Genomic DNA, 26,994 nt, shown 5'->3' with positions numbered 1-26,994 from the left:
CTCGACTTTTTCCGGGAAAAAACAATTCAACTTAAATTAGTCAAAAATCAATACGTTCATTTACAAAAAAAAACAAGAATAGTCGGTTACTGTGCAAATAGCACAGACAGTTCCGACCACATCCATAATGAATTACAAAAAAAATATATTTTTTTCCTAATTGACGTCATTATTTGTGCAATGCGATAACTATACAAACGTGTAGAACGTTAGTGAATTAGACATAATCGACGAGTTGTTTTCGAATAATCGACAACAAACAAAAAACTGAAAAAATAATTCAGAATTTTTTGATACTGTTCATTGCTAAGGAAACGCTAATTAACCCGGATAAAAATTAAGTTTTCTCTGCTCAAATAAAAAATTCTTGGATAATTTCCACGGGTGTAAAGCAAACACTGGCTGGAGATTTCGCTTCACTTGCTCAAAATTTGACCAAAACTTCACACCGGTTTTTCTCGACACTCGGACAGCTTTTTCGAAAATTTATGTTGCAAACACGACTACAAGCGCTTCAATATGATATATCACTCGACCGATGATTATTAAAGTTAATCCCTGAAACACACCCGAATTCAAAAGTTTGTCCTCATTTTCAACAAACACAAGACTTTACAAATTGCACATAATATTAGTTAGGATAACAAGAATTTAAGTATGTACACTGTTGCCCATTACCAAGCGCACGCTTAAATTTCTTCTCTTATTTTAAACCATTTTTCTTTAAACTTTTCTTATTTTAAACCATATGACCCCGGCAAGAAAATATAGTTTAGTGGATTTACCCTCCCTTCCACGGTTACCAACTGGTCGCCGAAAAAGTGGTGACTTTATCAAAGTCTACCAAAATTATCACAAAATGAACAAAAAACAAATAGAACTAAAAAGACCCTGGTTTCGCTAAATTTTCTGCGCCGCAGGCAAAATTTTGAAAAAGCAGGCCAAAAAAAGCGTTTTTTCGGCGCGCGCTTCCCCCTCAAAACTAGTATAAATTGGCGCCGAACGCGCCTTTAGAAAAATTTTTGGGTCCGTCAGCCAAAAAAAGGATATCTCAAAATAGTTCAAAGGGGGACCTCAGGAGTTTTGATGTATTCTAGACTATAAATAAAAATATTGACCAGTAAAAAAGTAGAGCTTTTAGAGATGAAAAGTGACTGGTCACTATAATAGAGACCAGTTGAAGACCCTGCTCCCTTCAACTCGATCTGATAACATTTTGAGAGCGGGTAATTTTGCTTCCTATGCATTAACAGAACACAATAGCGCGTAAAATTAAAAATAACATAGCCAACTAACAGTTGGAAAAGAGTATTGAAAGCAAGGAAACTCAAAAAAAAACTGACTTGTTTTTTCAAGAGCCTTCAACTTTTGCATTTCAAAGAAAAAAAAGATGGCCTTAAAACAATTTAAGATGGACACTTTTTTGTTGAAACTAACCCAATTTGAGCAAAACTGTATCAATACGCAAAACTTTTATTGCGCTGAGAAACCAAATAATTACTTTCCATTTTTCGAAATCAGAAGTCGATCACGTCTTTCGTGACCTTTTCGCTTTTGTTCTTCGATAGGGGAGTTTGCCTTCCTTTCAACAATGGAAATGCACTGAACATTAAAAGAAATCACAAGTCAAACCGCGAAAAATCAAAACTGAGCGTGAACAAATTTCAAGACTTTATCCTAAAAAAAACAAAAAAATCAGCAAGATTTATATAAGAAAACTCACTATGTTCATAACTCTTAATAGCGCAAAGTGGAGCACTGTAGAACTAATTGTCTACCGTGAAAATGTTCCGATTCTGCAAATTTTTCAAAACTCAAACCGAAGAGCAAATTTTTAAACCATTCAAATACTTTGATTACACAAAGGTTGAATGCATCAAACAAAAGCAACAGATAGCTAAATGAGCTGAAAGAAGCGGTGTCAATGAAAGCAAGAAAACTGAAAAAATAAAAAAAATTGTTTTTCTAAAAAAATGTTACCAATTAGTTTTTACAGAAAAAAATATATGGCCTTTGAATTTCACGAAAACTAAAAACGTTTAAGAAAACTGGATTCAAAGGTTACTTTTTTCTATTTCGCTGCAAAATCCAAACATAGCCAGAATAAGATCGCAAAAAAGAACACAAAGGCGAAGCTGCGATTCGCACCACTTGCGCGATACAAAACCAAAAAGTCGTTTAGTCAGAAAACAATTTTTAAAAAATTTGAATATGTCGAAAAAAACTATATCAATCAAAATTAATCAAGCTAGTTTTGAAAACATAGCCAATCGAATATTGGAAAAGAGTAATGAAAGCAACTAAACTTAGAAAAACACTGACTTTGTTAAAAAAATCTCAACTTTCAGATTTCAAAGAAAAAATAGATGCCTTTAAGGCTCTTTGAATTCCTAGAGCAATTTATAATTGGCGCTTTTTTTATAACATGAACCCCACATGAGAAAAGTGGATCAATAGGTAAAAATTTTTTTACACTGGAAACCTAAAAAATAATATCCACTTTCGAAACTAAAAATCGTTCCCTTTTGTCGCGCCATTTCCACATTTGTATTTGGAGAGTGCTATTTACGTCACTCTCTGCAGATGAATTTCAATTGAACTCAAAAAGTACATATAAACCTAAGTGCATTCATAAATGCATCAATATGTATGAATGCACATCTGTAGTTATTAGAGACTTTTAAGACTTTTCCTCAAAAAAAACCAAACAAGAATTAAGACTAATATAAAATTAACAATGCCTTTTCACCCTCAAAATACACACACAAAAAAACTTTGTTGGCTCGTCAAATGAAACAATATGAGGCCACTAAGCCGATATAATATAAGCCGAAACCTATCAAGCCAAAAAAAATTAGAAAAAAAGCCGAAAAAATGTTGCCATGAAAAACGTGAGCTATTTTTTCTATAAAGATTTCAGCAATTTGTGCGATCCAGTGAACATGAACATTATGTTTACCTTAAAAGTACTAAAAATTATGTCACTAAGCCGATAAAATTTAAGCCGAAATCATTTGGCAGAAAAAAGTTTTTAAGCGAAAAAAAAACATGAAAGAAAAATATACAAAGTTAAAGATTACAAACAGCAGAAGTAAATCAAAACACTGACAGCAACCAAAAGGTAAATTGAGTGCAGCAAAAAAACATATACAATGTTGCAAATAAGCTGACAAAATAAAAGCAGACAATTAATAAGCATAATAAGCCGACAATCTGTTTTGAAATGGAATACTTCCCGTTTGAAAAGAAAAAACAGGCCATGCCAGTTTCGCACCCAGGAGCATTGCCGTCTCAGGCGTACTCGTTACCTCCAGGCCAAGTGTACCGGATCCGCAAAAAAATGAATTCAAAATAAACTGAACCTAAATGTACCATTTTTAATTTTGACCATTCTTTCATCGAAGTTTTTTACGAGAAAAAAGTCTTGTACCTGATTGCAAGGGTAATAGAAAAACCCAATCCCATAAGTTTCATAATACCTGTTTTTATCAAACTAGGAAAACATGTCAAGCAGGACCAAAACTTTAAAAAAGCAACGGACCCAAACTTACGATGCGGAAACAAAGCCGATATTCTTTGAGCAGACACAAGTTGATCCGAAAAAAGAATGATTTAGAAAATCTGTAAGAAGTTCAAAGTCCCACCAGACACAAAAATTTACAACATTTGCAACCACAAGGATACTTGCTTACAGCACAAGAAAAATCTGTAATGTGCCAACTAAGCCGACAAATTTGAGCAAATGAACGAAAGTCTTGAAAATCAAGGACATAAATACTAAAAAAAAAAAAAAGTCCGGCCGGAGTTCAAACCCCGGACCGTAGGGTGCAAAACCAACGGCGTTACCTCGAGGCCAAATGCGAAGAAACCTGGAAAACGTAAAATTCATTAAAAGCAAATGTAATGAAAAATCTAAAGAAAAAATCATTTTCGAAAACTTTTTCAAATCAGGCTAATTATTTGAAAAGAAGACAATTTGCCGCATTTCTTCGGAAACGTTAACTATCAGAATATCATTTTTGATTCATTGATAATAGAAACTCGATAAAGAGCTTTTTTGAACGAGGAACAATAAAAATCATTTTTGATTCATTTATAACAGAAACTCGATAAATAGCTTTTTTGAACGAGGAACAATAAAAACTTTAACATTTAGTGTGAAACAAAATCGTCAGCTGAAAGTTTACTAAATAAATGAATACTACACTAATTTTGTTGACGTTGAAGATTTTTAGAAACTTTTCACATTTTGAGACAATGTCAGGTATGCGTATGTTGACACCATGTAAAAACGACCACGAAATTTTAAGCAACAGAAGACCAGGAAATGCTTGGTTCTAATATACACCAAGAATTCTTTGAGCTGTGGAACTTTTCAATTTTAACAAAAAAATTAGCGTTTTTTTCGCGTAACTTCAAGCAAAAGCATCTGCAACACTTCACTATTCAAACTATCTCACAAACAGATTAGAAATTTTCAGCAAAATTTTATGTGAAGTTTAAATCACATTCGGAAATTTTAACTGCTACAAACAGCTTCGAAAAATTATTTGAATTGAAATACAGAATGGCTCTCCAGAAAACTAAACGTTTTGTTACAAAAATTTTAATTTTTTTCATCAAGATGAATCAAAAAGCTAATTTAAGGAGTTGAGCAGGAAAACTAAACCGACAAATAGTGTTTACTACAAAAAAGAACCCGACTAAATCCGAAAAAAAAAAACGAAAACATTGAATGAAAAAAAAATACAAAACATTGAAAGAATCACACTAAATCTGAATAGATATACTATTGACCAGTTGTAGTCTATATTGCTGATCAAGTAGAGTCCGCATTTAAATTATCCGGAAAAAACGCTCAGAAATTGAAATTTAAACAGGCGAAACTGCGCTTCGCAAACACTAGCGAGAACACGACAAAAAGCCGCTCTAGAAGAGAAAGTAAAATTAAGCCTCAAATTAGTAAAATTCGGCAACGTCTCGGATTGGAACCTACGAGCTACAAATTATGAAACTCACGCACTAGCCACTCAGTCAAGGACGCTCAGTCCATCACAAATACTAGCCACAAACAAAGTCGAGAAGAGATGCTATGAAGTTTCCAATGCAACAAATCGTGATTATAGCAAAAGGCACACAAGTGAACATTTTTATTAGCGAGTTGAATTAGAAAAAAAGGAAATTTCATACTAAAACACAAGCTGCTCGCCAGCGTAAAAACGCTCTTTTTCTCAATTTGGGTTAACTTTAACGGAAAAATGATGGGAAAAATTTTGCTTGGAAAATTAGCAGACTTAATACGGTGCAATTTAGTAAACAAAACTGGGGCACTTTAAAACGCTGCACTTTAGTTAACAAAAATTCTACCCAAAAACGGCTCACTGTTGGCTTTTTTCTCAAACAAAAATTATTACAAAACTACCGAGTCAATTATTGTAGTCAAGTACCAAGCCAAAACTGACAATCCAATTACTCTCCAAGGTATTGCGCAAAATTATTTTTTAATAAAAACTTTGACATAATTTTGTCAGTAATTGACATGTAGTTTTGCCGTAAACTTTCAAGCTTTTTGCAAAACCCACATCGCAAGCACAAGCGACAAAAAAGAGCTCTTTAAATGCAAAAAAAAACTCTAAAACAAATACAAAAATGGGCCTAGAATTTGGCCTTGAAAAGATCAAATAGGCCTTGAAAGAAAAAGTCAAACCACGGGCTATGTACCACATACCTCCTGATTAACAATCACTAAAATTGAATAGTAAGCCATGCAATCTGCTTGCACCATGAATAAAGTGCTGATTTAAATTAACCGCATTAAAATGTTTTGCGCATTTTTTGGAGATTTTTTTAGAGATTCTTGGGCTATGTAAGAGACTCACCTAGACACAATTATGTCAATCATCGACTAAGTAGTTATGGCGTAGTTTTTTATTGACTAAAAAACCCACAAAATATTCATTTTTGGGTAAAATTTTGGGTCCGAATTTCCCAAAAACAAATTGAACCATATTAACTCTGGTGAAATTTTAAGCAACATTGGTTTTCATCATTTTTCACCTAAAATCAGCCCAATTTGAGAAAACGTGTTTTAAATTTCAAGCTCACTGCGTTTTGTCCGGGTAATTTAAACCAGCACTGTATAGTTACGGCGCAAGTTAAATTCAACCGAGATCATTGACACGACGTTCAAAATTAAATTATTACCACTAACAGCTTTTTTTTTTGCTTTGGCAGAACAGCTTTTTCTGTGTCATCTTCTGGTGCAGAAAATTTGACTCTCTCGGCTCGGCTGCCGACATAGCAGTCTTTCTGACCCATTCCCACCATTACACCTAAAAGAGCTATGATTTAACGGCGATAGACTGAGATTAGAATAGAATTTATTTTCTACGCCACCCAGCTTGAGGTAGTGACTTATGTATCAGCCGTATTAGTCAAACAATATCTGGTGATTCGAACAAGGTCCGCTGTCGACCCTGCACACATTTCAAAAATCTTGTCGACCTTGTTTTTTATACATTTTATGTTATAACACAGAGGCGAAGCTGCTCCTGCCAAACAAGCGAGAAAACGGCAAAAAAAACAGTCCTAAAAGAAGTTAAAAAATGAAAGAACAAAAGAAAAGGTAATAATTTTAAGCACACTGATATGTTATGAACTCCTGACCTCGATATTGAGAATTTCACGTACTAGCATCAATGCCATGGCCTCTCAATAAGCATCAAACACACGCCAACAAAAAGATATAATGCTCATGAAGCACAAAATAAATGAGCATTTTCATTCGACTTGGGTTGCAAAAAATTGGAGTTCCTAATGATATTATGCTCGGCTTGTTTAAACATATACCAAGGTCGACCAAATTCATGAAAGTCGCACAGATTCGACAGCGGAGGTTGTAAGAAGCACAAACTCGACAGGCAGACAATAACAAAACACTCATATGGCTGATAAATAAATCGATCAACAGAAGAGACCATAAGAACCCATATTTTCTACAATTTTTTTCACCGTTCTCTTTGGTTTTTTTTTGTATACAAATAATGAAATTTTTGCAAAAAATCGATTGTTGGAAGATTTGGGTCATTTTTTGGTTGTGCGAATTATTTTGGGCGTTATTATTTTTGCTTAAAAAGCGCTTTCTTACCATAAACAATTCAAATTATTTATGGCGGTGATTTATTTGATTTGTCTGAACAGAGGGTTAGCTTCAAAGCGAGGCCAGGTAATATAAAGGGAACAGGTAACGCCTAAGCAAAATACCCAACTTTTACTTGCTACCAACTTGAATGCTATTTTAATTTAACAATCATCGATCAAATTGATGAATTTCACTAACCTTGGTGACGGGGTCTTCCCACTAAGGACTTGAACTGGAGAGGGCTTTCGTCTATGCTGAGACCTGCCTTGACATAGAGTGAGCCGCAGTCCATCACTACTGCAGGAGCCACTTCCTCGTTATAAGCAGTCGGGTCTCCACCTAAAATCAGACAATGATTGTCATCTAATTAAAAGGGCGGCTCTGTTGATCAGAATCGAAGCTAACTTTTGAATTCAGGAGATGCTGATGATTCTACGTTAACTTAAGATTCTAAAGGCTGAGCAAGATATTATTTAGCTGAGCATTTTCGCTGCACTAACTCTTTGGTAAATTTCAGAAAGAAGAAAAATTACGAAAGATAGCCAACAGACAGTTGGAAAAGAGACACTGAACTTAAAAAACAGAAAAAAAAAACGGACTTGTTTTTTTTCGGAAAAAATTCAACTTTTAAAATTCGAAGAAAGATAGCCAACAGACAGTTGGAAAAGAGAATGAACAGAAAGAATATTGACTTACTTTTTGAAAAAATCTCAAATTTCGAATTTCGGAAAAAAGCAGATGGCCTTAAGGCTCTTTGAATTTCTAGAACAACAAATGGTAATATTTTTTGATAAAATACCCAATTCGAGAAAACTGGATCAATAAATAAATTCTTTATTTTGCTCGAAAATCAGAAATCTACATAAGTGGACAACATTAAGTGCGAATTTAGCTTTTTTACTCTTTTCAATTCCTGTGTTCAAGGATGATTACGGATAAAATGTACTTTGAATTTGAATAAAATTTCAACATCGACGAGACCAAATATTCTCAGCTACCCTCTATGAAGGCGTCAAAATCTAGCTTCAACAATTTAAGTAGTATTGTATTGTGTCCCGGATCCTAAGGGGGGGGGGGGTCCTCACGCAAAGCAAAATCCTAGCAAAGGGGTCCTTAATTTTTTGGAGGACCATCATCCTAGGATTTTGTTAACGAAAGAAAATTTCCATCCAAAAAGCAGAAGACCCCCTACTTAGGATCTTGCTAAGCTTAGCTTAGCAACAAGGGACACGATACAAAATTCTTTCTAATTCCAATTTTTGGGGTCCTAATTATTGGTCTTGGTTAATTATATGAATCATATTAATTGTTATATTTGTTTCGGGTTAGTGAACTTTCGACCTAGTTAAATTTGTTAGTGAACGGAGAATTGACTTTTATGGTATATAATAAAAATTCGCCGGCGATTTTGGCAGCGTAGCCTAACTGTTGGCAGCAGTAGGCTAAATCCTCAACTTGACCTATATTTTATGGTGAAAAGGCAGTAAATTGAAATTACTCTCCAAAGGCAGCGGTCGTTTCTGGGCAAAATATACCAAATGATAAATTTGTCAAATTTTGAAATAAGAAAAATGAAGCTAGAGGGAACTTGGTGTACTGAAGATATTGATAATGAACAATTACAATTAAGAGTATTTTCAACCACAGAAAAAAAGCATTTTTCAAATTCGGTAATGAACGATACGTCGTGTTTTTCGAAAGGGCAAGGGAAATTTCAAGAAAGAATACGAGTTAATTTTCAAAGAACAATTTTTTTTGAGTGAGCTTCAACAAATCTCTTGGTGCATTTCTACAAAGCAAAAGCATGCTACTGTGAGCGATTTGAATATAGTTGATTATGAAAAAGTATTCGACTATTCGTTTGATTTTAACTAAATATGGGTTGATAAAGACTTGGAGAAAAAAATCGGTTTATGTTTCAACAAGCAATCAAAATACAAAAAACTTCCGGTGATTTATTTAATTATATACCACCATATCTTAATGAGTATAAATGGTATCTGCAAGGTGACGTTTATTTCCATTGGCTTGAAGTTCAGCAAATTGGAGAGGTGTTGGAAAAAATAAACAATGAAATTGCAAAACAGCAGAGTAACTCCTATTGATTTGAAAACAAGTCACGAAATTTATACGTCTTTGAAACAAACTTATCCTGATAATTCTAACCGACAAAACTAATTTCTAGCTGCATGTTCTCAAATTTTTGTTTGTTCTGATAATCTTAACCCAGACACTTTAATTAAGTTGAGACCTTATGGTGGCTTGATTGGTATTGATAACTCTTCCTTGGACAAATACTTGAAAAACTCCAAAATTTAACGATTGCAAGCTGTTTTGCGTGATGCAGTCGGATTTATACACAAGTTTTACCAACAGGCTCCCACGTACGGTTACATGTTGCCCTGGAACTGTAACAACAGCTTATTAGGACATTGGAGTGGAATAGCGTTCTGCCTTTTCGTTAAGTTGAAAAAACCAGAAGTTTATCATTTACTAAAATGCTAAGCGAGAGATCAGTTGTGCTTGACGCGGAAGGCTTTCGTTACAAGAAAAACGCCTTTGAGGTTAAAGAATTAGCAATAACAACTTCAGACTACAGCGACCGACTCATTTTTTTACCTCCAGTGAACTTCAATATATTACCGAAGCTCGAACACAAAAGCTTACAACTGGTTAACAAAATGTTTACACGATCTCCATTTGGAAAACGGTGATAACCTTTACATAAACTTGAATCAACTACTTCAGAGCTTTGTGTTGAGAAATCCAGGTGCCGTTTTTTACGCTAAAGGAAAAGAAAAGACAGAATTTTTGGCCAAGTACTTGGACCGAAAGGTTGAAAACCTAGATGATTTGGGCTGTCCTAGGGTTGAAAACTTATTTTCCAATAATTATCCAACTTTCAATAGACATATACCTCATTAAAACTCCAGGAATCATTGTGCCCTGAAGAAAAGCAAGGTTTTTCATGATTGGTTGAGAAATGAACAACAGCGAGAGATCAGCGAAAGTTCAGAAATACCTACCACCAAATTCAATGCTTTGTGCGTGGATGACTCCAGAGGATGATAATGAAATTTCGTTAACAAGAATAGAGCGTATTGATTGCAGCGGCTAAACTGTTCAGAGGAAAAAGCAAATAATAATTTCCGAAGAAGAGTTGTCTACATTAAAGAGATTTTTTCCTGTTATTGATCAATTTGTATACTTCCAGAGATTCAAATTTATCAGAAATGTTAGCCAGCAAGCGAGGAGTATATCTTCCCGAGCTAGTCTTAGTACCTAAGCGTCAGCCAGGAGTTCAGATGGATCTAAACAGCAGTGAATTGCCAGATGAGATTACGAGGATAGTGAAAGAGGATACTATGAAGAAAACAATGTACTATGAAAAAACTGCAAATGTCCCAGCAAACTATGTTCTAGAAATGCATGACAAAAATGATAGAGACTTCACACGTTATGAAAATTTGTACTGTTCATAATACTAATTCAGTTTATTGTTTTTTTTTGCAAGCTTCATTTACAGTGAGAAAAAGTCTAACACAGTCTGTAGAATAAACCAGATCTCAAGTAACAGAAACAGCAGCAGCAGTAGATGAACCTGACGCGACATTAGTAACATAGTTTCTTTATAACGAGACAAACGGTGAAAAAAAAATCATAAAAATTTTGTAACAATGTAACTTTGCCAAGGTCTGAAGTAGTTTTTGTTGCGCAAATGGTAGTAATTCTAATTTTACTAACTTTCTGCATTCTCAAACTTTCTGTCACGAAATTGCGAAGAAACTTCAGTTTGGTTTTCGATTTTATCCGGCTTGGTTGGTTACGTATTACCAAATCCGAGGATATGAACAAACTGATTTCAAACTTTTGATGGGAAATACTTTTTACTCTAAACTTGGAACCGTTCTATATCTTTACAAAGAGATGCAACCTGCAATCTCAGAAAAAGTGTCTTCTCGCGAAGTAAAAGAGAAGTTCATGAAATTCAACGGATTCGGATCTTTAAGAAACTTAGAAACTGTTCTTCTAGTTTTCGATGATTCATGTGAAGACATCTATAATGTCAAGGAATTTGTTAGATTAGCGACAGCGGGTAGACATAGAGGGTTAAATGTAATATATGTTAAGCATAACTTGTTTCAACAAAGTCGATGGTCGCGTACGATTGATTTGAACACTTCACACATCATTCTGTTCGAATCGCCTCGTGTCGTTCAGCAACTAGATCTTTTAGGAAGACAATTGAATGTATCAAAACTTTTGAGAAGCTGTTACGAATTAGCTACCATAGACTCTTTTGGACATCTTCTAATCGACTTGGACCCCCGCACATCAGATTGTTTGAGATATTGTTCAAATATCACACGGCCTGGGCCAACAATTTTTTATTTACCCTTATCTAAAGCAGAAACTACTCCAATCACAAATTAAAAAGAAAAACGTATCTATTCTGCGGCATATGGTACAACTGACACCTGAACAACTAAGACAATTAATTGGAAAAACTTCAATCGCGAGGTCATAACACTTAACTGTTAATGTTTGCTCAATGTAGTCAATGGAAACGTACCCGTTAAAACGCAAATATTGAACGATTCGAGATAGCGTACAAATATTTAATCACTCCCAAAACCAGTGTTGTCAAAAAACGTGCGATTATTTTGAGTGAAAAAGGTTTCCATTTAGCGCTACAAAAACATTATTTTTGTTACAAGTACCTCTCAATTTAATTATGACTGCTGAAGAATTCATTCTAATTCCGAAACACTTATATGTTAAAGAGCAGCCACATGCTGCACGTGTTCTTCACGATAATAGTAATAAACATTAAAACGCTCAAATATCCTACCTTAACCCGCTTAGACTCCAAATACCTCCTCAAACTACAAAGACTACTGCAACCAAGAAACATTAGCAGAAAATGCTGCTGAGCTCCAACAAGAACAGCTTGAACTGTTAACGGACGATGGAGAAGTAACGGTTGAACGTGATAAAGATGAAATATTAGAAAATAAAAAAGATAGGCAGACCGAAAATATTTTGGGACAGTTACAGGTTTTAGAGGACAAAAAATTTATTAGAGCAAAAACTATACTTGAAATCATAAAAAATTCGGAAAGAGTAACCATAAACCGTAACAATGAAGTGATATATGCGGATAAAAAACCAACAGGACTTGAAGCTACAGTATTTTTATACGACATACAACAACCAACAAAAAATTACACAATCCAGCGTTCATTATCATTTTAACTGCACTCAACTTGAATGAAAAGCTGGTATTTAATCGAAATGCCAAACACGCGGTTCAGACAGCGTTTTTCAACGCTCAAGAAAAACGAGAACCCGGACCCTCAAGAACACGCCCAACATCCCGCTTAGCAGGAAAGAAGTAGTGCAAACCTTAAGAGAAGTAAAAAACAAAAACGAAAAAGCCTTAGCGACAAAAGAAAAACCCGAAATCAAAAGCGTGAAAACGAGTCAGAAGGCTCTGACTCGTACGGAACGCCCTACAACGATTCAGATTCTCCAACGTCAGAAAAGACGAAAAAAATGAAGAAAAATTGTTGAAAACTAAATACAGTGAAAAAGGTCGCGCGTTATTTGGTAGTGTGAGCAACTTGATAAAAGCAACCAATTTGTCGCGAAAGAAAGTTGAACATTTCCTTCATACTGAAGCTGCTTACACGAAATATCGAACATTCATCCGAAAAATGCCGCGACTCAAGGTCATAGTTTACGATATCGACGAAATCTGGTCAATAGATCTGGCCTATGAGTGCAACCCTTGAAATCAAAATATGCTACTACAACAGCAGAAGCGTTCAAACTAATGATAACGACAAAACAAACTAAAAAAAGTATGGGTGGACAACGGCACAGAGTTTAAAGGATCCTTCGAAGCATTATCTAAAAAGAAGGGCATAAAAACATATAGCACAGAGAGCGATAAAAAGTCTGCATTCGCTAAGAGAAATATCCGTTCCTTGAAAAATCTTATTTATAAGTACTTGGAGGATTCTCATACATTGACAAATTGCAAGATTTTGTCAAGGCAATTAATTCGAGAACAAATCGTGTCACAAATCTTGCACCAAACAAATAAACTAAAAAAGATAGTCCTCGCTTGATTTCTTTAAGAGCAGAACAGTCGTTGAAATAAGTTCGACGTCCAAAGCTTTATGTTGGTTATTATGTTAGACTCGCCAAAGTAGACATACCTTTTCGCAAGGGTTACAAACAATCGTTCACCGATGAAAAAGTTGAAGTATTTGACATACCAACACGAAATCCCCCAACATACAATTTGATTGATTCTAACAGAGAACCGATTGAGTGGAAATTTCACTAGTCTGAACTAATCCGCGTTCTGGAGAAGGAGAAATCGTAAGCAATCATGACTGAGGGCATTTCCAGCCTTTACACCCATAACGTTCCCCTTCCTTCACAATTACCCTAGTTTCATCTGCATCAAAGAAGGTTTTTAAAGATCTCTGGCCAACTTCAAAAATCTCCTGAGTGAAGAAATAAATTTGCAAGGTGAAGGTAAAGTAGCAGTTACAGAAATTACCTTCAGCACTCAGATAAACAACGTAACTGACAACAACATTGGGTACTACAAAAAAGATCTGGTTATTGCAAGCATGAAAGTTGAGAAAGACAAAATCTCCAGGCCTTACCTTGGAGAAAAAGCGAAACTAACAAAATGAGAGTATACGAGCATTGAACAAATACTAGATGAGATTCGTCGAAAGACAGAATTAGAGAAACTGGATTATGCAATAGATCCAATAACCAAACATCTTTCATTATGGCTGCATTATTGGGATGGTATAACTTTTTCAAGCCTGCAAATTCTTAGTCTACTTGAATTCAAGGGCGTCATAGATGGAACTGGTTATCCTATAGGTTACAAACAAGAAGCTCTAAACATAACACATTCACTACCCAAGATCTTGTTGCTGACAATCCCGTTGATGTATGTGCTGGTACTCAGCTTATGTTTATTTACCCGGACATAATTCATTATCAAATAGTAGGAGACACAAAAGCACCCCTTTTACGAGTCATTGGTACAAATCGTCGAGTGAAGAACGGTTACGCATGTACAATTGAACCGACCGAATCATCGTAAATGTTTAGTAAATTGGATTTTGAAAAATTTTTGATCAAAAACAATATTTCTGTGAACTTGCGCACAGAAACTGGAGGACTTGTTCCTTTCGCTGGAGGTGGAAAAGTTGTTCTGACTTTGAAATTCAAAAGTTAAGCAATTGATCAATATGGATTCATATTACCACAACCAAGCAAACCTACAACATTTCTCGGGGCATTATAGACAACGAGGCAGTGGCTTCGGCGCATTAGCCCTGGGAATAGGAAGAGTGGCACTTCCATTGGCTCGAAAGTTTGTGATACCAGCAGCAAAAAAGATCGGAAAGAACTACTTCTTCAGGCAGCTCCAGAACTGATAGTTTTCATAAAAAGAAAAAGCTCGAAGCAGGCACTCAAGAGCACCTTTAGAAAAACAATAAAAAAGCAAGCAGGAGGAGGATGTAGATGTCGAAAAAGTCATTCGAAAAAAAAACAACGGTGGTGAAATGAAAAACGAGACGCGTCATTCCCAGAAAACGAACTGCCCAGAGAAGTCGCTCCGATTTCTTTACAAGGGTTAAAAATGATTTCTTATTTAATCCCGAGTGAAGCAACTCACAGCTCGTTGAACTTATTTGAAAAACCGCCTTTAGTTGTCACTTTTGAAAATGCATTCACCCAAAAAATTGGACCTTCCTACTCTCCTGATGTTCCTATGCTCGAGTTTGAAGTACTCGGCGACAGAAATATTTTCATCGATCTTCAACGTACTCGTTTGGAAAAAGTTGCACGAATTGTTCGAAGCAATGGAAACGTGCTTCGAACACATGCTACAGAGGCGCCAAACAGAGATATGCCGTATTTTGTTAACAATCATTTATCTTCATTATTTTCTGAGTAAACACTGTCTCTGAAAGGTGAGAAAATATCAATTACTAACGCTAATTTCGCCCATAAAAGCTTTATTGAGACCGAGTTTTCATACTGTAATGATGCCAAGAAACATGGTTGGCTTGTCAAGGTTATTATTAAGAAGAAAACCTATCAGCTATTGACGGTAATGGGAGGAGAGCTGAGGATGTTACGGAGCGTAAAGGTCTCGTTGCGGCCTCGAACGAGCTGAAGCTATTTGGTAAAATTGCTTGCGACTTCTTGTAGTGTGAGAAGCACCTACTTAGCGGTGTGACAATTAGATTGTCTCTTAGACGTTCTCCTAACGATTTTGTTGTCATGTCTGAAGATGCAGCTAAACACTCCAAGGTTCAAATAATCGAAGCTAATCTCTGTCTGAAAAATGAATGTGACTGATTATGTTCTCTCGTCAATAGAAAAAACTCTGTTGAAGAACCCGGCAATTTACAATTACATCGAAGTAGTACCAAAAAACCAAAAACTTTTCTCGCAACTGCAGGAGTACAAAGCTTGCGACAAGAGGAGGATGTTTTCGCAAAAGAACCTGTTCGAATAATGATAGTAGCAATGAGCATAAAAGAAGCATATTTGGGTACTAATAGGACAAACACTGTTCATTACCAGAAGTTTGGGTTGAATGAGATCATTGTATACAGAAACGGCCTACACCTTGTCGGAACTCCCAACTCAAAATCAGACAATAAAAGAATTTATTACAATACGCTTGAGCCTCTTGATTTCGTTTTGAAAACTAGTCATGGAATCAGTCTCGCTAATTATGATAATCATTTTATTATGGCTTTTGATCTCACGTATAGGAGGCTTCACGCGATTTCATTCATCCTGAATTGACCAATTGCACTATTTCGGTCGAACTCAAATTTGACACATGTCTCAGCAATAACGTCGAGTTATTAATTATGGGAGAGCGTGGGGATGTTTATAATCATTCCAAGTGGGAATATTTATAATGTTTGATTCTGCTCCTGAGTCTTTTAAAAAATCAATTTCAAGGTCTGGTGACTGAAAATTTTTGTTTTTTGGACTTTCTAATAAAATTTTTGTAATGAAAGTGTCCAAATTTTTTTTTAGCTGGTTCTACTTTATTTGTTATAATTTGGTATATGTTATTCGTACTTGAACTTCCTTCGAGTTCTTGTTTAGTATAATCTATCATATTTTGTGTGGTGTTTTGTTCATCAAGATTATTAAAATTTTCGTGATTGTGATATTAATTCGATTCGATTGGTGTTACGTATTCTTCAATGTGAAGCATGTTCATTGAAAATGTGTTTTCTGTTTCGCTTTCGTCATCTGTGGATTCGCAATTTATGTGATTTAATTGTAATTCTGAACTTTGTGTTATCAATACCGGGTCTGATTGAGTTTGTTCAGTTGATTGTATCTGATTTATTTGTCTTTGGTGTTTAGGTGTACTGCTTCTACAATTTTGTTGTGAATATTGATAGTTTGTATGATTTCTTTGCGGTGACTGAGAATAGTTTCTTCGTCTATTTGGATAATTATAGTTTCAGATTCTAGAATTATCTAGCGAACTGTTGTAATTGTTGTTATAGTTTGATCTGTTGTTTGAGTAATTTCGTGGTCTATTGTCTGATTATTGTTTGTTTCTGTTATTTGAGTAATTCCTGTTTCGATTATATGAAGAATTTCTAGATTGATCGTTGGAATATTATCTGTTACGAGAGTTTGAATTGGAATTATTTCTGTTGTAGTTTAAATAATTACTTCTGTTTGAGTTTATCTTGAGTAATTATTTCGATATTGGTTATTTTGACTATTTGATCTGCTGTATCTAGTTTGTGGGAAACTTTGAGAATTTCTTCGATCTGGAGATCTTCCGCAATAGTTGTTACGGTAAGATGATTGTTGTCTATTATTATTATTGTCTGGGAGTGGTTTTTCTGAACTATTAATACTGAATATTTTGTTTGGTAGGTTTTAATCTTTTTTCATGTATTGATAGCAAGATTTATTTGGTTCTCTATATTTTTGTGGTTTATTCTGATTAACTTGCTGTTTTTGTCTACATTCAGCAATTCTATGTCCGTATTTACGGCAATACTTGCACTATTATTTGAATGCTGGTTTACCGTTAAAATTTGGATTTTTCTCATAGATATTCAATATCTGAGTAATTTTTTCAGCTAGTTCCGTGTCGGAATCTTGTATATTATTCATTTGTGAAGTACCTATTTGGATGTTATGTTTTCTGTTTCTTCCAGTTTCCTTGTGATTTCAGCTTGTTCTAGTTTGTCTACTAGTTTTCAAAAATCTATATCAGGTTCTCGAATTGAAGATGGATGCGATGCTCTCTTTTTTATCGCTATTTTTCGTAGTTGTGGTGTTAAAGTTATCATTAAGACTTCTGTCATTTTCATATTTTTGTAATCATGTGTATCAAGTGAGTATGCTTTTCTTACTAATGTTTTGATTCTTACTGCAAGTTGTTTGATTGTTTCGTTAGGGAGTCTACGGATTTCATTACGAAAAACTCTTTGATGTTGTTTATTGCTTTCAGAGTCAAACATTTTTGAAAATTCTTGTGTGAATCTTTTCCAGTCTGATTTATTTTCAATTGGTAAAAATTGAAACCATTTTTCTGATGCGCCATCAAGTGTGGTTTGGATTAGAGCTGTGCGTCTATGTATCCAATTTCGATGAAGTGGCCTATTTATTGGTTCAGGTCCTACATTGAGATTTAAATTTGCTGTGATTGCAATTAAATAATCTTCTATTGAGTATTCAGGATCTGTTCCTGTGAATACCATTAATGGTTTATTCGAAGATATGGATGATCCACCCATAAGGTATGAATTCAAAGTCATTTGAATGATTCTGCGCCATTTGGCATTTGAGAAAAAATTTTTAGTTGTTTTTGTGATTTCATGTTGCTGTAAAAAATATGGCAACGGAATTTCATTTTGCATTCGTGCTGGTTGATAATTTTGTGTATTTGTCGGTTTTTGTGATGGGAAATTGTTATTGTTATATGATGCTGAATTTTGTCTTGGAGGAAAAGTTTGTTTTGATTGTTGTGTTTGTTCGTTTCGTGCGTATGGTTCAAATAGATCTGGTTGATAGATAGGATCTGGTTGATCAATATTCCAGTTGTTGTTTTGATGATTTATATACAATCATTGGTGGTTTTGATTAAAATAATCTTCATCTTCTGAATAATGTGGTTGATTTCTTGTAAAATGTCTATTTGTCAATTTTTTATTTTGTTGAAAAATTGAAATATTTTCACTATAATCCGCTGTATCTCGTTGTTGATCGTTGAAAAAACTGAGTGGAAAACTTGTTGTTGTGATTGTTGGTTGTAGTTTTGTGCCTGTGATTGACTTTGATAGCTTTTATAGGGGGGGTTTTGCTATATTATTATTGGCTAAGAAATTATTATTATGGTCTGAAAAATTGTTTCTGTCATTTTTTTTTGTTTGATTATCGTGATTTCGTGTTATTGGTCTAATTGTCTGATAATCCATTTGTGAATATTTCGGGGCAACAGAAGGTTTTATTGTTGATTGTATGGTTGTTTGTGGAAATGTTGCGTTTTTATTTGGTGGTGTTGTAATTGTTGGGTGAATAGGAGATATGCTTTGTTGTCTTGTTATTGGCCTGGTCTCAACAATTTCTTCATTTATGAAATGTGATGGAGTTTAAATATCTTGTTGTGTAAGAATTCTTGTTCCAATTAAATTGGCTTGTGTATTAATGAATGTGGACTTTAAGCTATTATTTTTTGTTCTATCAGTGAATTTTGTATTTTAGTTTAAAGGGGTTGCGTCAATAGTAAGTGGAGTTATTTTAACATATTCTCTATTTACGGATATAGTTGCAGTTGCTGCGCTTGAAATATCAGTTGTTATACTGATCAATAATGGATGAGACTTATCAGTGTCCCAAACATAATCTGTTTTATCTGCTAATACAGTTGCGTCTAAATTTTGTGGTTTAAAACTTTTCCTTGACTGTGTTATAAAATCAATGTTGTGAACGAAATAGTCAATAATGAACCATGCTAAAATTTTTTGTAGATCGTGTTTGACGTTTTGTGAAATTTCATTAACGTTGAAATTTTCACGTATTGTATCTAAAAATTTTGAAAAAATATTTATTTCGTGTCTTACAGTTGAGGGTCTGGATGTTTGACGTGGTGATGCATCTTGTATCTCTTTCGATTCTAGTATAAATACATAGCTGTAAATAAGTGAAAAAACATCATTTGCTCTTTGTGAATTATGGTGTTGTATATTTTTTATGTATTCTGTAAAATCTTTTGAGAATTCTGCATCTATGTCATCTATTTGTATTTGATGTATAGGGTGGTTTGGTTTTGGTGAAAAGGTTTCTATTGTGAATACACCGTACTGTGTTGTTATGTTACATTAATCTTTGAGGTAGTGGTCAAGGATTTGACTTGTTATTCTTATTTCGGGAAATTCATTTTTACACGGGCTCTAAACTTTTTCGAATAAATTTACAATTAAGTTGTGACAAAATTGTACTTGTCCTCGAGCGGGATCACTTTCTGGTTTATAGAAAATGGGAAAATTGAATTATTGTCAAAAATTTCGTTTTATTCGATCATCTCAAAACTGTTAATGTGTAACTTTCAATATGTCGGATTGGTTCTTTCCAATTATAAAGACGTACTCGTTTATTAATGTATGATTTTTGAATTCTACGTTTTCCTTTAATTGATGATGGTGATGTTGCTTCGGAGTCAAAAAAACATTTTTGACTTTTCTAGTGCTTTTTTCTTGTTTATTGAACTTTTTAAATCTTGAAGTTCCTGTATCGTGTTTGTTTCTGATTCTGAGGCTGCGTTTCCTCTTTGAAATCGTTTTTTGATACTTTGCTTTTGTTTTGCTATTATTGTCTTTTCACGTGTTTGTCTTTTTGATCTGATATATCCTATTGTTTGTTTGTGGGGTGTGATTACAAGATCGTACCGTTCGTTTCTGATTAAACAATTATGTAATATGATTGTTTGTTTACTGCCTAGATTATCTCTTGACATAAGTTTTAGGATGAGGGAAGCAAGCACTAGGGGGTTAGAGTTTATATTTCCTTAAACGGTTAGTTCATACAGTTTTTGTGTGGTTATCTTAACTTGGGGCATAGATTGTCGGAGTTAACGGGTTGGAGAGAGAAAAGTATATCAATTCGTGAGAATGATTTTTTACTTTCTCGTGATTAGGTTCTCGTCCAAGAGGGACTTTTTATGATCTTACTTAGGGGTTGTGATTTGTGATCAAAGGTTGGAGAATAGTAAATCAATCCACAAGGTTCAGGTATGATTAGAACGCAAGTAGACCGTTAGATACTATCTTATGACTTACTAAGTTTTAAGTGTTTTAGTCTGGGTCATCTAAGAGGATGGGCTCAAGTGAGGGATGAGTAACCGAAGTTCTTCACTGTTTATCTTAATTAAAATGGTTAGTTTTTTCAAAAATTTCGATTAGTCCTGAGTCGTTTATAAGGGTTGGAAAGTGAATCGACGTTTGAGGTCGTTAGACACTTGAACTAATTTGTTTAGGTGAACAAAATTGGTATGATTTGATCCAAGGGAGGCCTTGATGATCAGAATTAAAAGAAATTTAATTTATGTGACTTTGAAGATCCAAGGAACGCCTTGATGATCTGTTGTTTAAAATAAGATAATTTAAAAGAAAGCAAGAATAAGCCTTATTAAAGTTTAATTTAAAGGTTTAAGTTTAAAAAGGTTTAAAGTTAAAGTTTAGATGATATTAGTTTTTTGAAATTTGCTATTATGTTTTAGGTGATGAAGCTGGGATGAAGAAAAGATGTGTGCATATTAATGAAACTAACAACAAATTTTATACTAACAAATTTTTGTTGTTTTGTTCAATAAATATTTCTATTCAAAAGTTTTGATTTACTGCAGATTTTGTAGGAACGACTTGTGTTGTTTTTATCAATCGTTATTTTATAAATAGTAGGTTGAGCAATATTTGTACTGAAGAATTTTTCTTCAGATTGTTTTTATGTCAGTAAAAATAAATTTAAATTTACTGCGGAAAGGATTCTAAATACGAAAATTTGTTCTTCCGGTTTTCGTCTTACTAGCATGAAGTCGATTGGTAGGTTTCTTCTCAATCGTAGATCGCGCCTTGTTTTTGGCCTTCTCGCAATACCTGGTATTTCTCGTATTGTTTGGAAAATTGGCATAGATCTATTGTGTCGTAGAGACATTTCTATTAAACTCTCTAATCCATCTAACATTTTTGCAATTGTCTAATTTTTATTTCAATATTCTAATTATAGGTTAGTTAAGGTCTTGTTCGACACGTGTGGTCGCACCAGATAAGTTATGACCTATTGGTTATGCTCATAGAGTAATTTCAGATAGAGTACACCGTCTGTTCGTCATGCTATCTTATTTTCGGCCGGATAGATTCGTGCTACTTCTTAGTCTAATACCAATCTTAATCTTACTCTTATATCTCCTAGTCTCAACAAATCTAGTGTATACCGGTTTTGCGTATTAGTTCTTTGAGTTGTATCCAGAAGAGAACAACTGTAGTCTAAGTTTTATTTAAATTGTTCTGGTGCTGAAACTACAAGTAGTTTCAGCACTTACAAATAAGTGTCATTGTTAGGGATGGAATATGATTGGCTAGTATTATTACTTTAAAGGAATAGAGAATTATATTTATAACCAATTATAAATTCTAGTTTAGAACTGGTTCCAGTATATTTTTGAAACTTCACGTCAACTTCACGAACTACTGATCTTTTTTATAAATTTTTTTTATATATGTTACCTCCTCTGAGCCGCAGCACCATATGTATCTTGTCTCCATTATTCATTCCCACGTCTGATGGCAACATGTGGTCCAACAACTGGTGGTCTCTGATAATCAACCGCTGCTGATCCGCGGGAATACCTGTCTAAAACAAAGAGCGATCAAGTTATTATTCTTCCGACCACTGCAATATTTTTAACCCACGCAAAATCAGCTACCGCAAACAAAAAATAGATACAGTCGATAGATTTTCCATATCACAAAACAGAAAGAAGATGACAGATGTACTCCTTGGGACAACCCGCATGCCACAAAACCGGACTCGTTTTTAAGCATAATCAAACCCCGGATGGACGACTGTGATCGTCATACCAGTAAAAAAAAGAGGCCATTCGACTCGTACTTGCATACCTCAGCGCGCTAGATGAGTGGTACGGCAAAACCGTGTGCATAATGACAGGCTTAAAATTGGCGATGGAAAGCCAGGAATTAGAATGCAGTATTGATATTTAGAGGAACCTCATCATCAGCAACATCATCAGGTTTATTTCGATCTCTCGGACTTCGGGGTGACCAGCAATGAAATGACACGTAAAGTGGTCATTATATCAGGAGCTGTACCAAGAGAACATACCTTTTAAAAGGCCACAGTGAAAGTAGCAATTAGAAAGGAAAAAAGATCAAAGGACAAAGCATTCTACGGCAAACACGAAACGAGAAGAAAGTTGATTCCCGAAAGAAACGGATGTCATCAACCATACAATTCGCATAAGGATTACCACCAAATTGACTTCACTGATTCTGACACGCAAGCGCTAATAAAATGCCTTAATTTTATACCTTTTTGCTTCGTTAAGCATTAAGACACACTAACTTTTTCCTCGATTTGCACCTTGAGATCGCCAAATGTATCAAAGGCTGAGATGGAGTAGATCGAGGTTTTTCCAGTTAATTCTATAACATGCACGCTAAGGAGCCGCAGAAGAGAGTTATTGGTTGCTTTGTTCAGGGATGTGAGCATTGTCTGGTCCAAGGAATCAATCATACTCCTGAAACGAAAATGAAATTAATACAAACAACTGTCTAGAATCTTTTGCAAGCATAACTTAGGAAGATACTGAAGGAGAATCGTGGTTCCAAATTATTAATTCGAATCAAATTTCATGATAAATTATTGACTTCTGAATTGTTATTTAAGATATGCCAGAGGACGCCTGGTCTCAATAAAACTTCAATAAGAGATGCTACTAACACATACTCCGTTATTTCTGGATACTTACTGGTCTAGTTGTGCAAACAATTCCCTGACTTTCTCAGTTCTGGCATCAGAAAATGTCTCCTCTTCTCCAGACTCAATTTCCTTGACTACTGACCCAAATACTTTCAATATGGTGGAGCGCATGATTTTCTCCGAGCCAGGCGAGTCTTTCAGGATGTCAGCATAGCCCAGAGCAAACTAAAAATTAGACAGATATAAATTCTTGATTTCAGGAATTCGTTTACATTAAAAATAGAATCAAGAAACGAAAATGACCATAATTCTCTCGAAACCGGCAACTTAGTCAGGTATTACAATTCAGGTATTAGAATTTTGATTCGAATTACAGTTATAACCTGCATAGCACAGAAAGTTCCGAGCAGAAAAATGAACAATATTTGTTCCGACCACAAAAACGACATTTAGTTGATCAAAACGAACAAACTAACCACAATTTGTTCGTTGTGACGAGCAAAAGCCTAGAACGTAGGCATAGTAATAGTAAGTTTAGAATATTCTACAACATTTTTAATGAAAAAGGATAGGCAGTTACTGTAAAAAAAATTTCCTATGTCGAGAAAAATCGGTTTTGAATTTTTGATTTTAGTAGAGAAAAAAAGCGAGCGAGGTCTTATAATAGGTTTATAATTTTTAATATTTGATTAAGACCGTAAAAATTCAATTTAGTTCCAGTAAAATCGGTAGTTTTGTATTCGACTTCTTTAACTTGTTTCTCTTGTTTGAAGGCAACTGATGCCCAATATACCTAAACTAGTCGCTATCGATTAGACCTAAGTTCAACGCTTTGATTCAAATCCTCTTATCGAACCGCAAAACAAACGACAATCTGAAAAATGCTTTTGTTAAGCTTTTATGATTATTGAAAGCAATATAAAAATAATTATTTCTGAGTCACTATCCAGTAAACCTAAGCTCAAGGCTTTCGTTCAAATCCTCTTATTGAACCGCAAAAAAAAATTTCTTGATATTGTTTCTTTTTTTATTCGCGGTTCGATGAGAGGATTTGATCAAAAGCCTTGAGCTTAGTTCTACTCGGTAGGGACTAATTTAGGTATACTAGCGCATGACTCGTTCCTACGGTGCTCCAAAATAATCGTTGAACATAGAAAAAGCTCTCTGAAAAACAGCGATAATTAATACAACCGTGAAGATAAACTGGCCTCATCTATCTCTAGTCGAAACGTCATGTATCAAAAACCAAACGGATTTGAGCAGGAAAAATAAGAGGGCAACTGCTAGTCTATATTGTAAACTGACAGCACCCCACCATAGGGTTGAGAAATTCAATTTATACAAGTTGTTTTTAAAGCTAAGTCTTCTTGGAAACAAAATATCTTGGATACCCCATTTTTTGGAAACAAAAAATATTAATGCAGTAAAAATTAGAGGCCAGACTTGTATCCTGACAGTACCCTTGAATGTACCGTGACAGAACCACACTATTCGGGTTGACAAAGTCAAGATTAGTTTTTTAAATTTTAGGTTTTTTTTTAGAACAAAATTTGAAAACATAATAGAAAAATTTTAAATATTGTTTTTTTTTCGAAATAAAACAATAAAAAACGCCAAGTCTCGAAACCCAAGAAGATTTAGGCAGTCATACGTGGACGCCATATTCGCAACCCTTGAGTTCACCCTGTCAGCACCCACTTTAGGGTTGAGAACTTCAAGTTCGGTTAGTATTTCTTTAAAACTAAAATTTTTTAAAACAATTTTATTATCATAATAAACGCCAAATCTCAATAACCAAAAAAATTTGAGCAGTCAAACTTGGACGCCAGATTTAATAACCCTGAGTCAACTCTGACAGCAACCCACTATAGCTCTGAGAATTTCTAGTTCGGTTAATTTTTTTACATCTAAGTTTTTGAAAAAAAAAACGCCATATCTCAAAAACCAAAAGATTTGGCAGTCATGATTGGAGGCCACATTTGCAACTGCTGAGTGAACTTTGACAATATCCTACTTTAGGGATGAGATTTTCAAATTCCGTTAGTTTTTTCTATATCCAAAATTTCCAAATCATAAAAAACGCCATATCTCGAAACCAAAAGGATTTGAACAGTCACACTTGGAAGCCAAATTCAGAGCTCTGAGTGTACTCTGAAAACACGCCACTATGGGGTTGAGAATGAAGTCCAAATGATTTTGTGTTCTTATGTCTAAGTTTTTTTGAAAAAAAAAAGAAAATATCATAACAAACGCCATTTCTCGAAAACCAATAATAATTGAGCAGTTATAACTGGATGGCAGGTTTGTATCCCTTGAGCGTACGCTGATAGCCTCTCACTATAGGCTTGAAAATTTCGAGTTCGGTTAGTTTCCTATTTCCAAGATTTTGAGAAAAATTGAAAAAATCATAGAACACACCATATCTCGAACACCAAAGGATTTGAGCAGTCACACTAGAACGCCAGATGACCAATCTCTGACTGTACCCTGACAGCAACCCTCTATAGGGTTGAGAATTTCGAGCTCAGTTAGTTTTTTATATCTAAGTTTTTCGAGAAAAAAATGAAAAAATCATAGAACACACCATATCTCGAACACCAAAGGATTTGAGCAGTCACACTAGAACGATGACCAATCTCTGAATGTACCCTGACAGCAACCCACTATATCGCTGAGAATTTCGAGCTCAGTTATTTTTTTAAATCTAAGTTCTTCGAGAAAAAAAAGAAAAAATCATAGAACACACCATATTTCGAACACCAAAAGGATTTGAGCAGTCATACTTGAACGCCAGATGGGCAACCCCTGAGTGTAACCTGATATCAAGCCACTAAAGGGTTTTAAAAATCCGATTTAATTTTTTAAAATGTGATAAAAAAAATTGACAGTTTTATGTTGCGCATGTAGGAAAAATGTAGAGTTAAAGCAATCCAGCTCCAAAAGATTTGAAAAGGTAGACTTGAGTTTACATTTAAAACCCTTGCATTGTTTTGGCCATTTAACAGACCAATATAGCAATTTCTGACACTTGTTCCAAGTGAAAATTCTTAAGTATGAGAATATACGATATAGCCCAAACGTGCAAAAATTCTTTCGTTAAACATGCGAAAATAATGAGTTGAAAAAGCTTAAATATGTCAACAGAGGGAATTCTTTAAAATTTCTCAAGTGAAACGCCAACTAGATAATGTTTGGATGGATGTATAAATAGATAGATAGAAAGATGATTTTAAATAAAAAAATTGACCTTGGGTAATATTACGTGCATGTATGGTAGAAGGTAAATCTATGTACCTACCACCAAATGAGTGCGTTCGACATGTCAACACAAGGACTTCTTTAAAATGTGTCAAGTGAAACGCCAATTAAATAATGTATCGATGGTCGTATAGATAGATCGATAGATAGAAAGATAGATTTTAAATTAAATTTTGAACTTGAGATTTTTGACCTTGAGTATTATTACATTCATGTATGCTAAATGGTTTTACGTACAAGTCTATTACCTAAAATGTCTATGTTTACTGATTTTACACATGTCTATATAGAGACTCTTAAACATAAGTCGCATAGAACGCCAATTAAATTATAGATAGATAGATTTGACATCAGTTTTCCTCAAACAAAGGAAACAAATTGTAACAAAGCTAATAGTTTCGAACTTTTTCTGTTCGAAACGCCAATTCACAAGTTAAATTTATTATTTATTAAGCTGGCAACTGGTCTTGGTCGTTGCTCAAAAAGTTAGTATCTTTACTACGTATAAAAATATCAAAAGATAAAATTACAAGATGTGAAATCATGGTGTGCCAGTT

The 26,994-nt window shown here is 34.5% G+C and overlaps 1 protein-coding gene across 1 annotated transcript in view; it reads right to left on the bottom strand.

The window, feature by feature from the left end:
* Nucleotides 1-26,994, bottom strand: part of LOC134841669 (protein mono-ADP-ribosyltransferase PARP4-like) — a 109,368-nt gene that overhangs the window by 54,064 nt on the left and 28,310 nt on the right. Inside the window, exons 14-18 of the mRNA XM_063857704.1 lie at nucleotides 23,229-23,404; nucleotides 22,823-22,997; nucleotides 21,967-22,093; nucleotides 7,340-7,480; nucleotides 6,212-6,332 (exon numbers count right to left, since the gene is read on the bottom strand). Coding sequence (XP_063713774.1) covers nucleotides 6,212-6,332; nucleotides 7,340-7,480; nucleotides 21,967-22,093; nucleotides 22,823-22,997; nucleotides 23,229-23,404 — 740 coding nt within the window. The remainder of the gene's footprint in view (nucleotides 1-6,211; nucleotides 6,333-7,339; nucleotides 7,481-21,966; nucleotides 22,094-22,822; nucleotides 22,998-23,228; nucleotides 23,405-26,994) is intronic.

Source organism: Symsagittifera roscoffensis, chromosome 3, assembly GCF_963678635.1.
Source record: "Symsagittifera roscoffensis chromosome 3, txSymRosc1.1, whole genome shotgun sequence".
NCBI lineage: Eukaryota > Metazoa > Xenacoelomorpha > Acoela > Convolutidae > Symsagittifera > Symsagittifera roscoffensis.
This window is presented reverse-complemented; position numbering and strand designations above follow the sequence as displayed.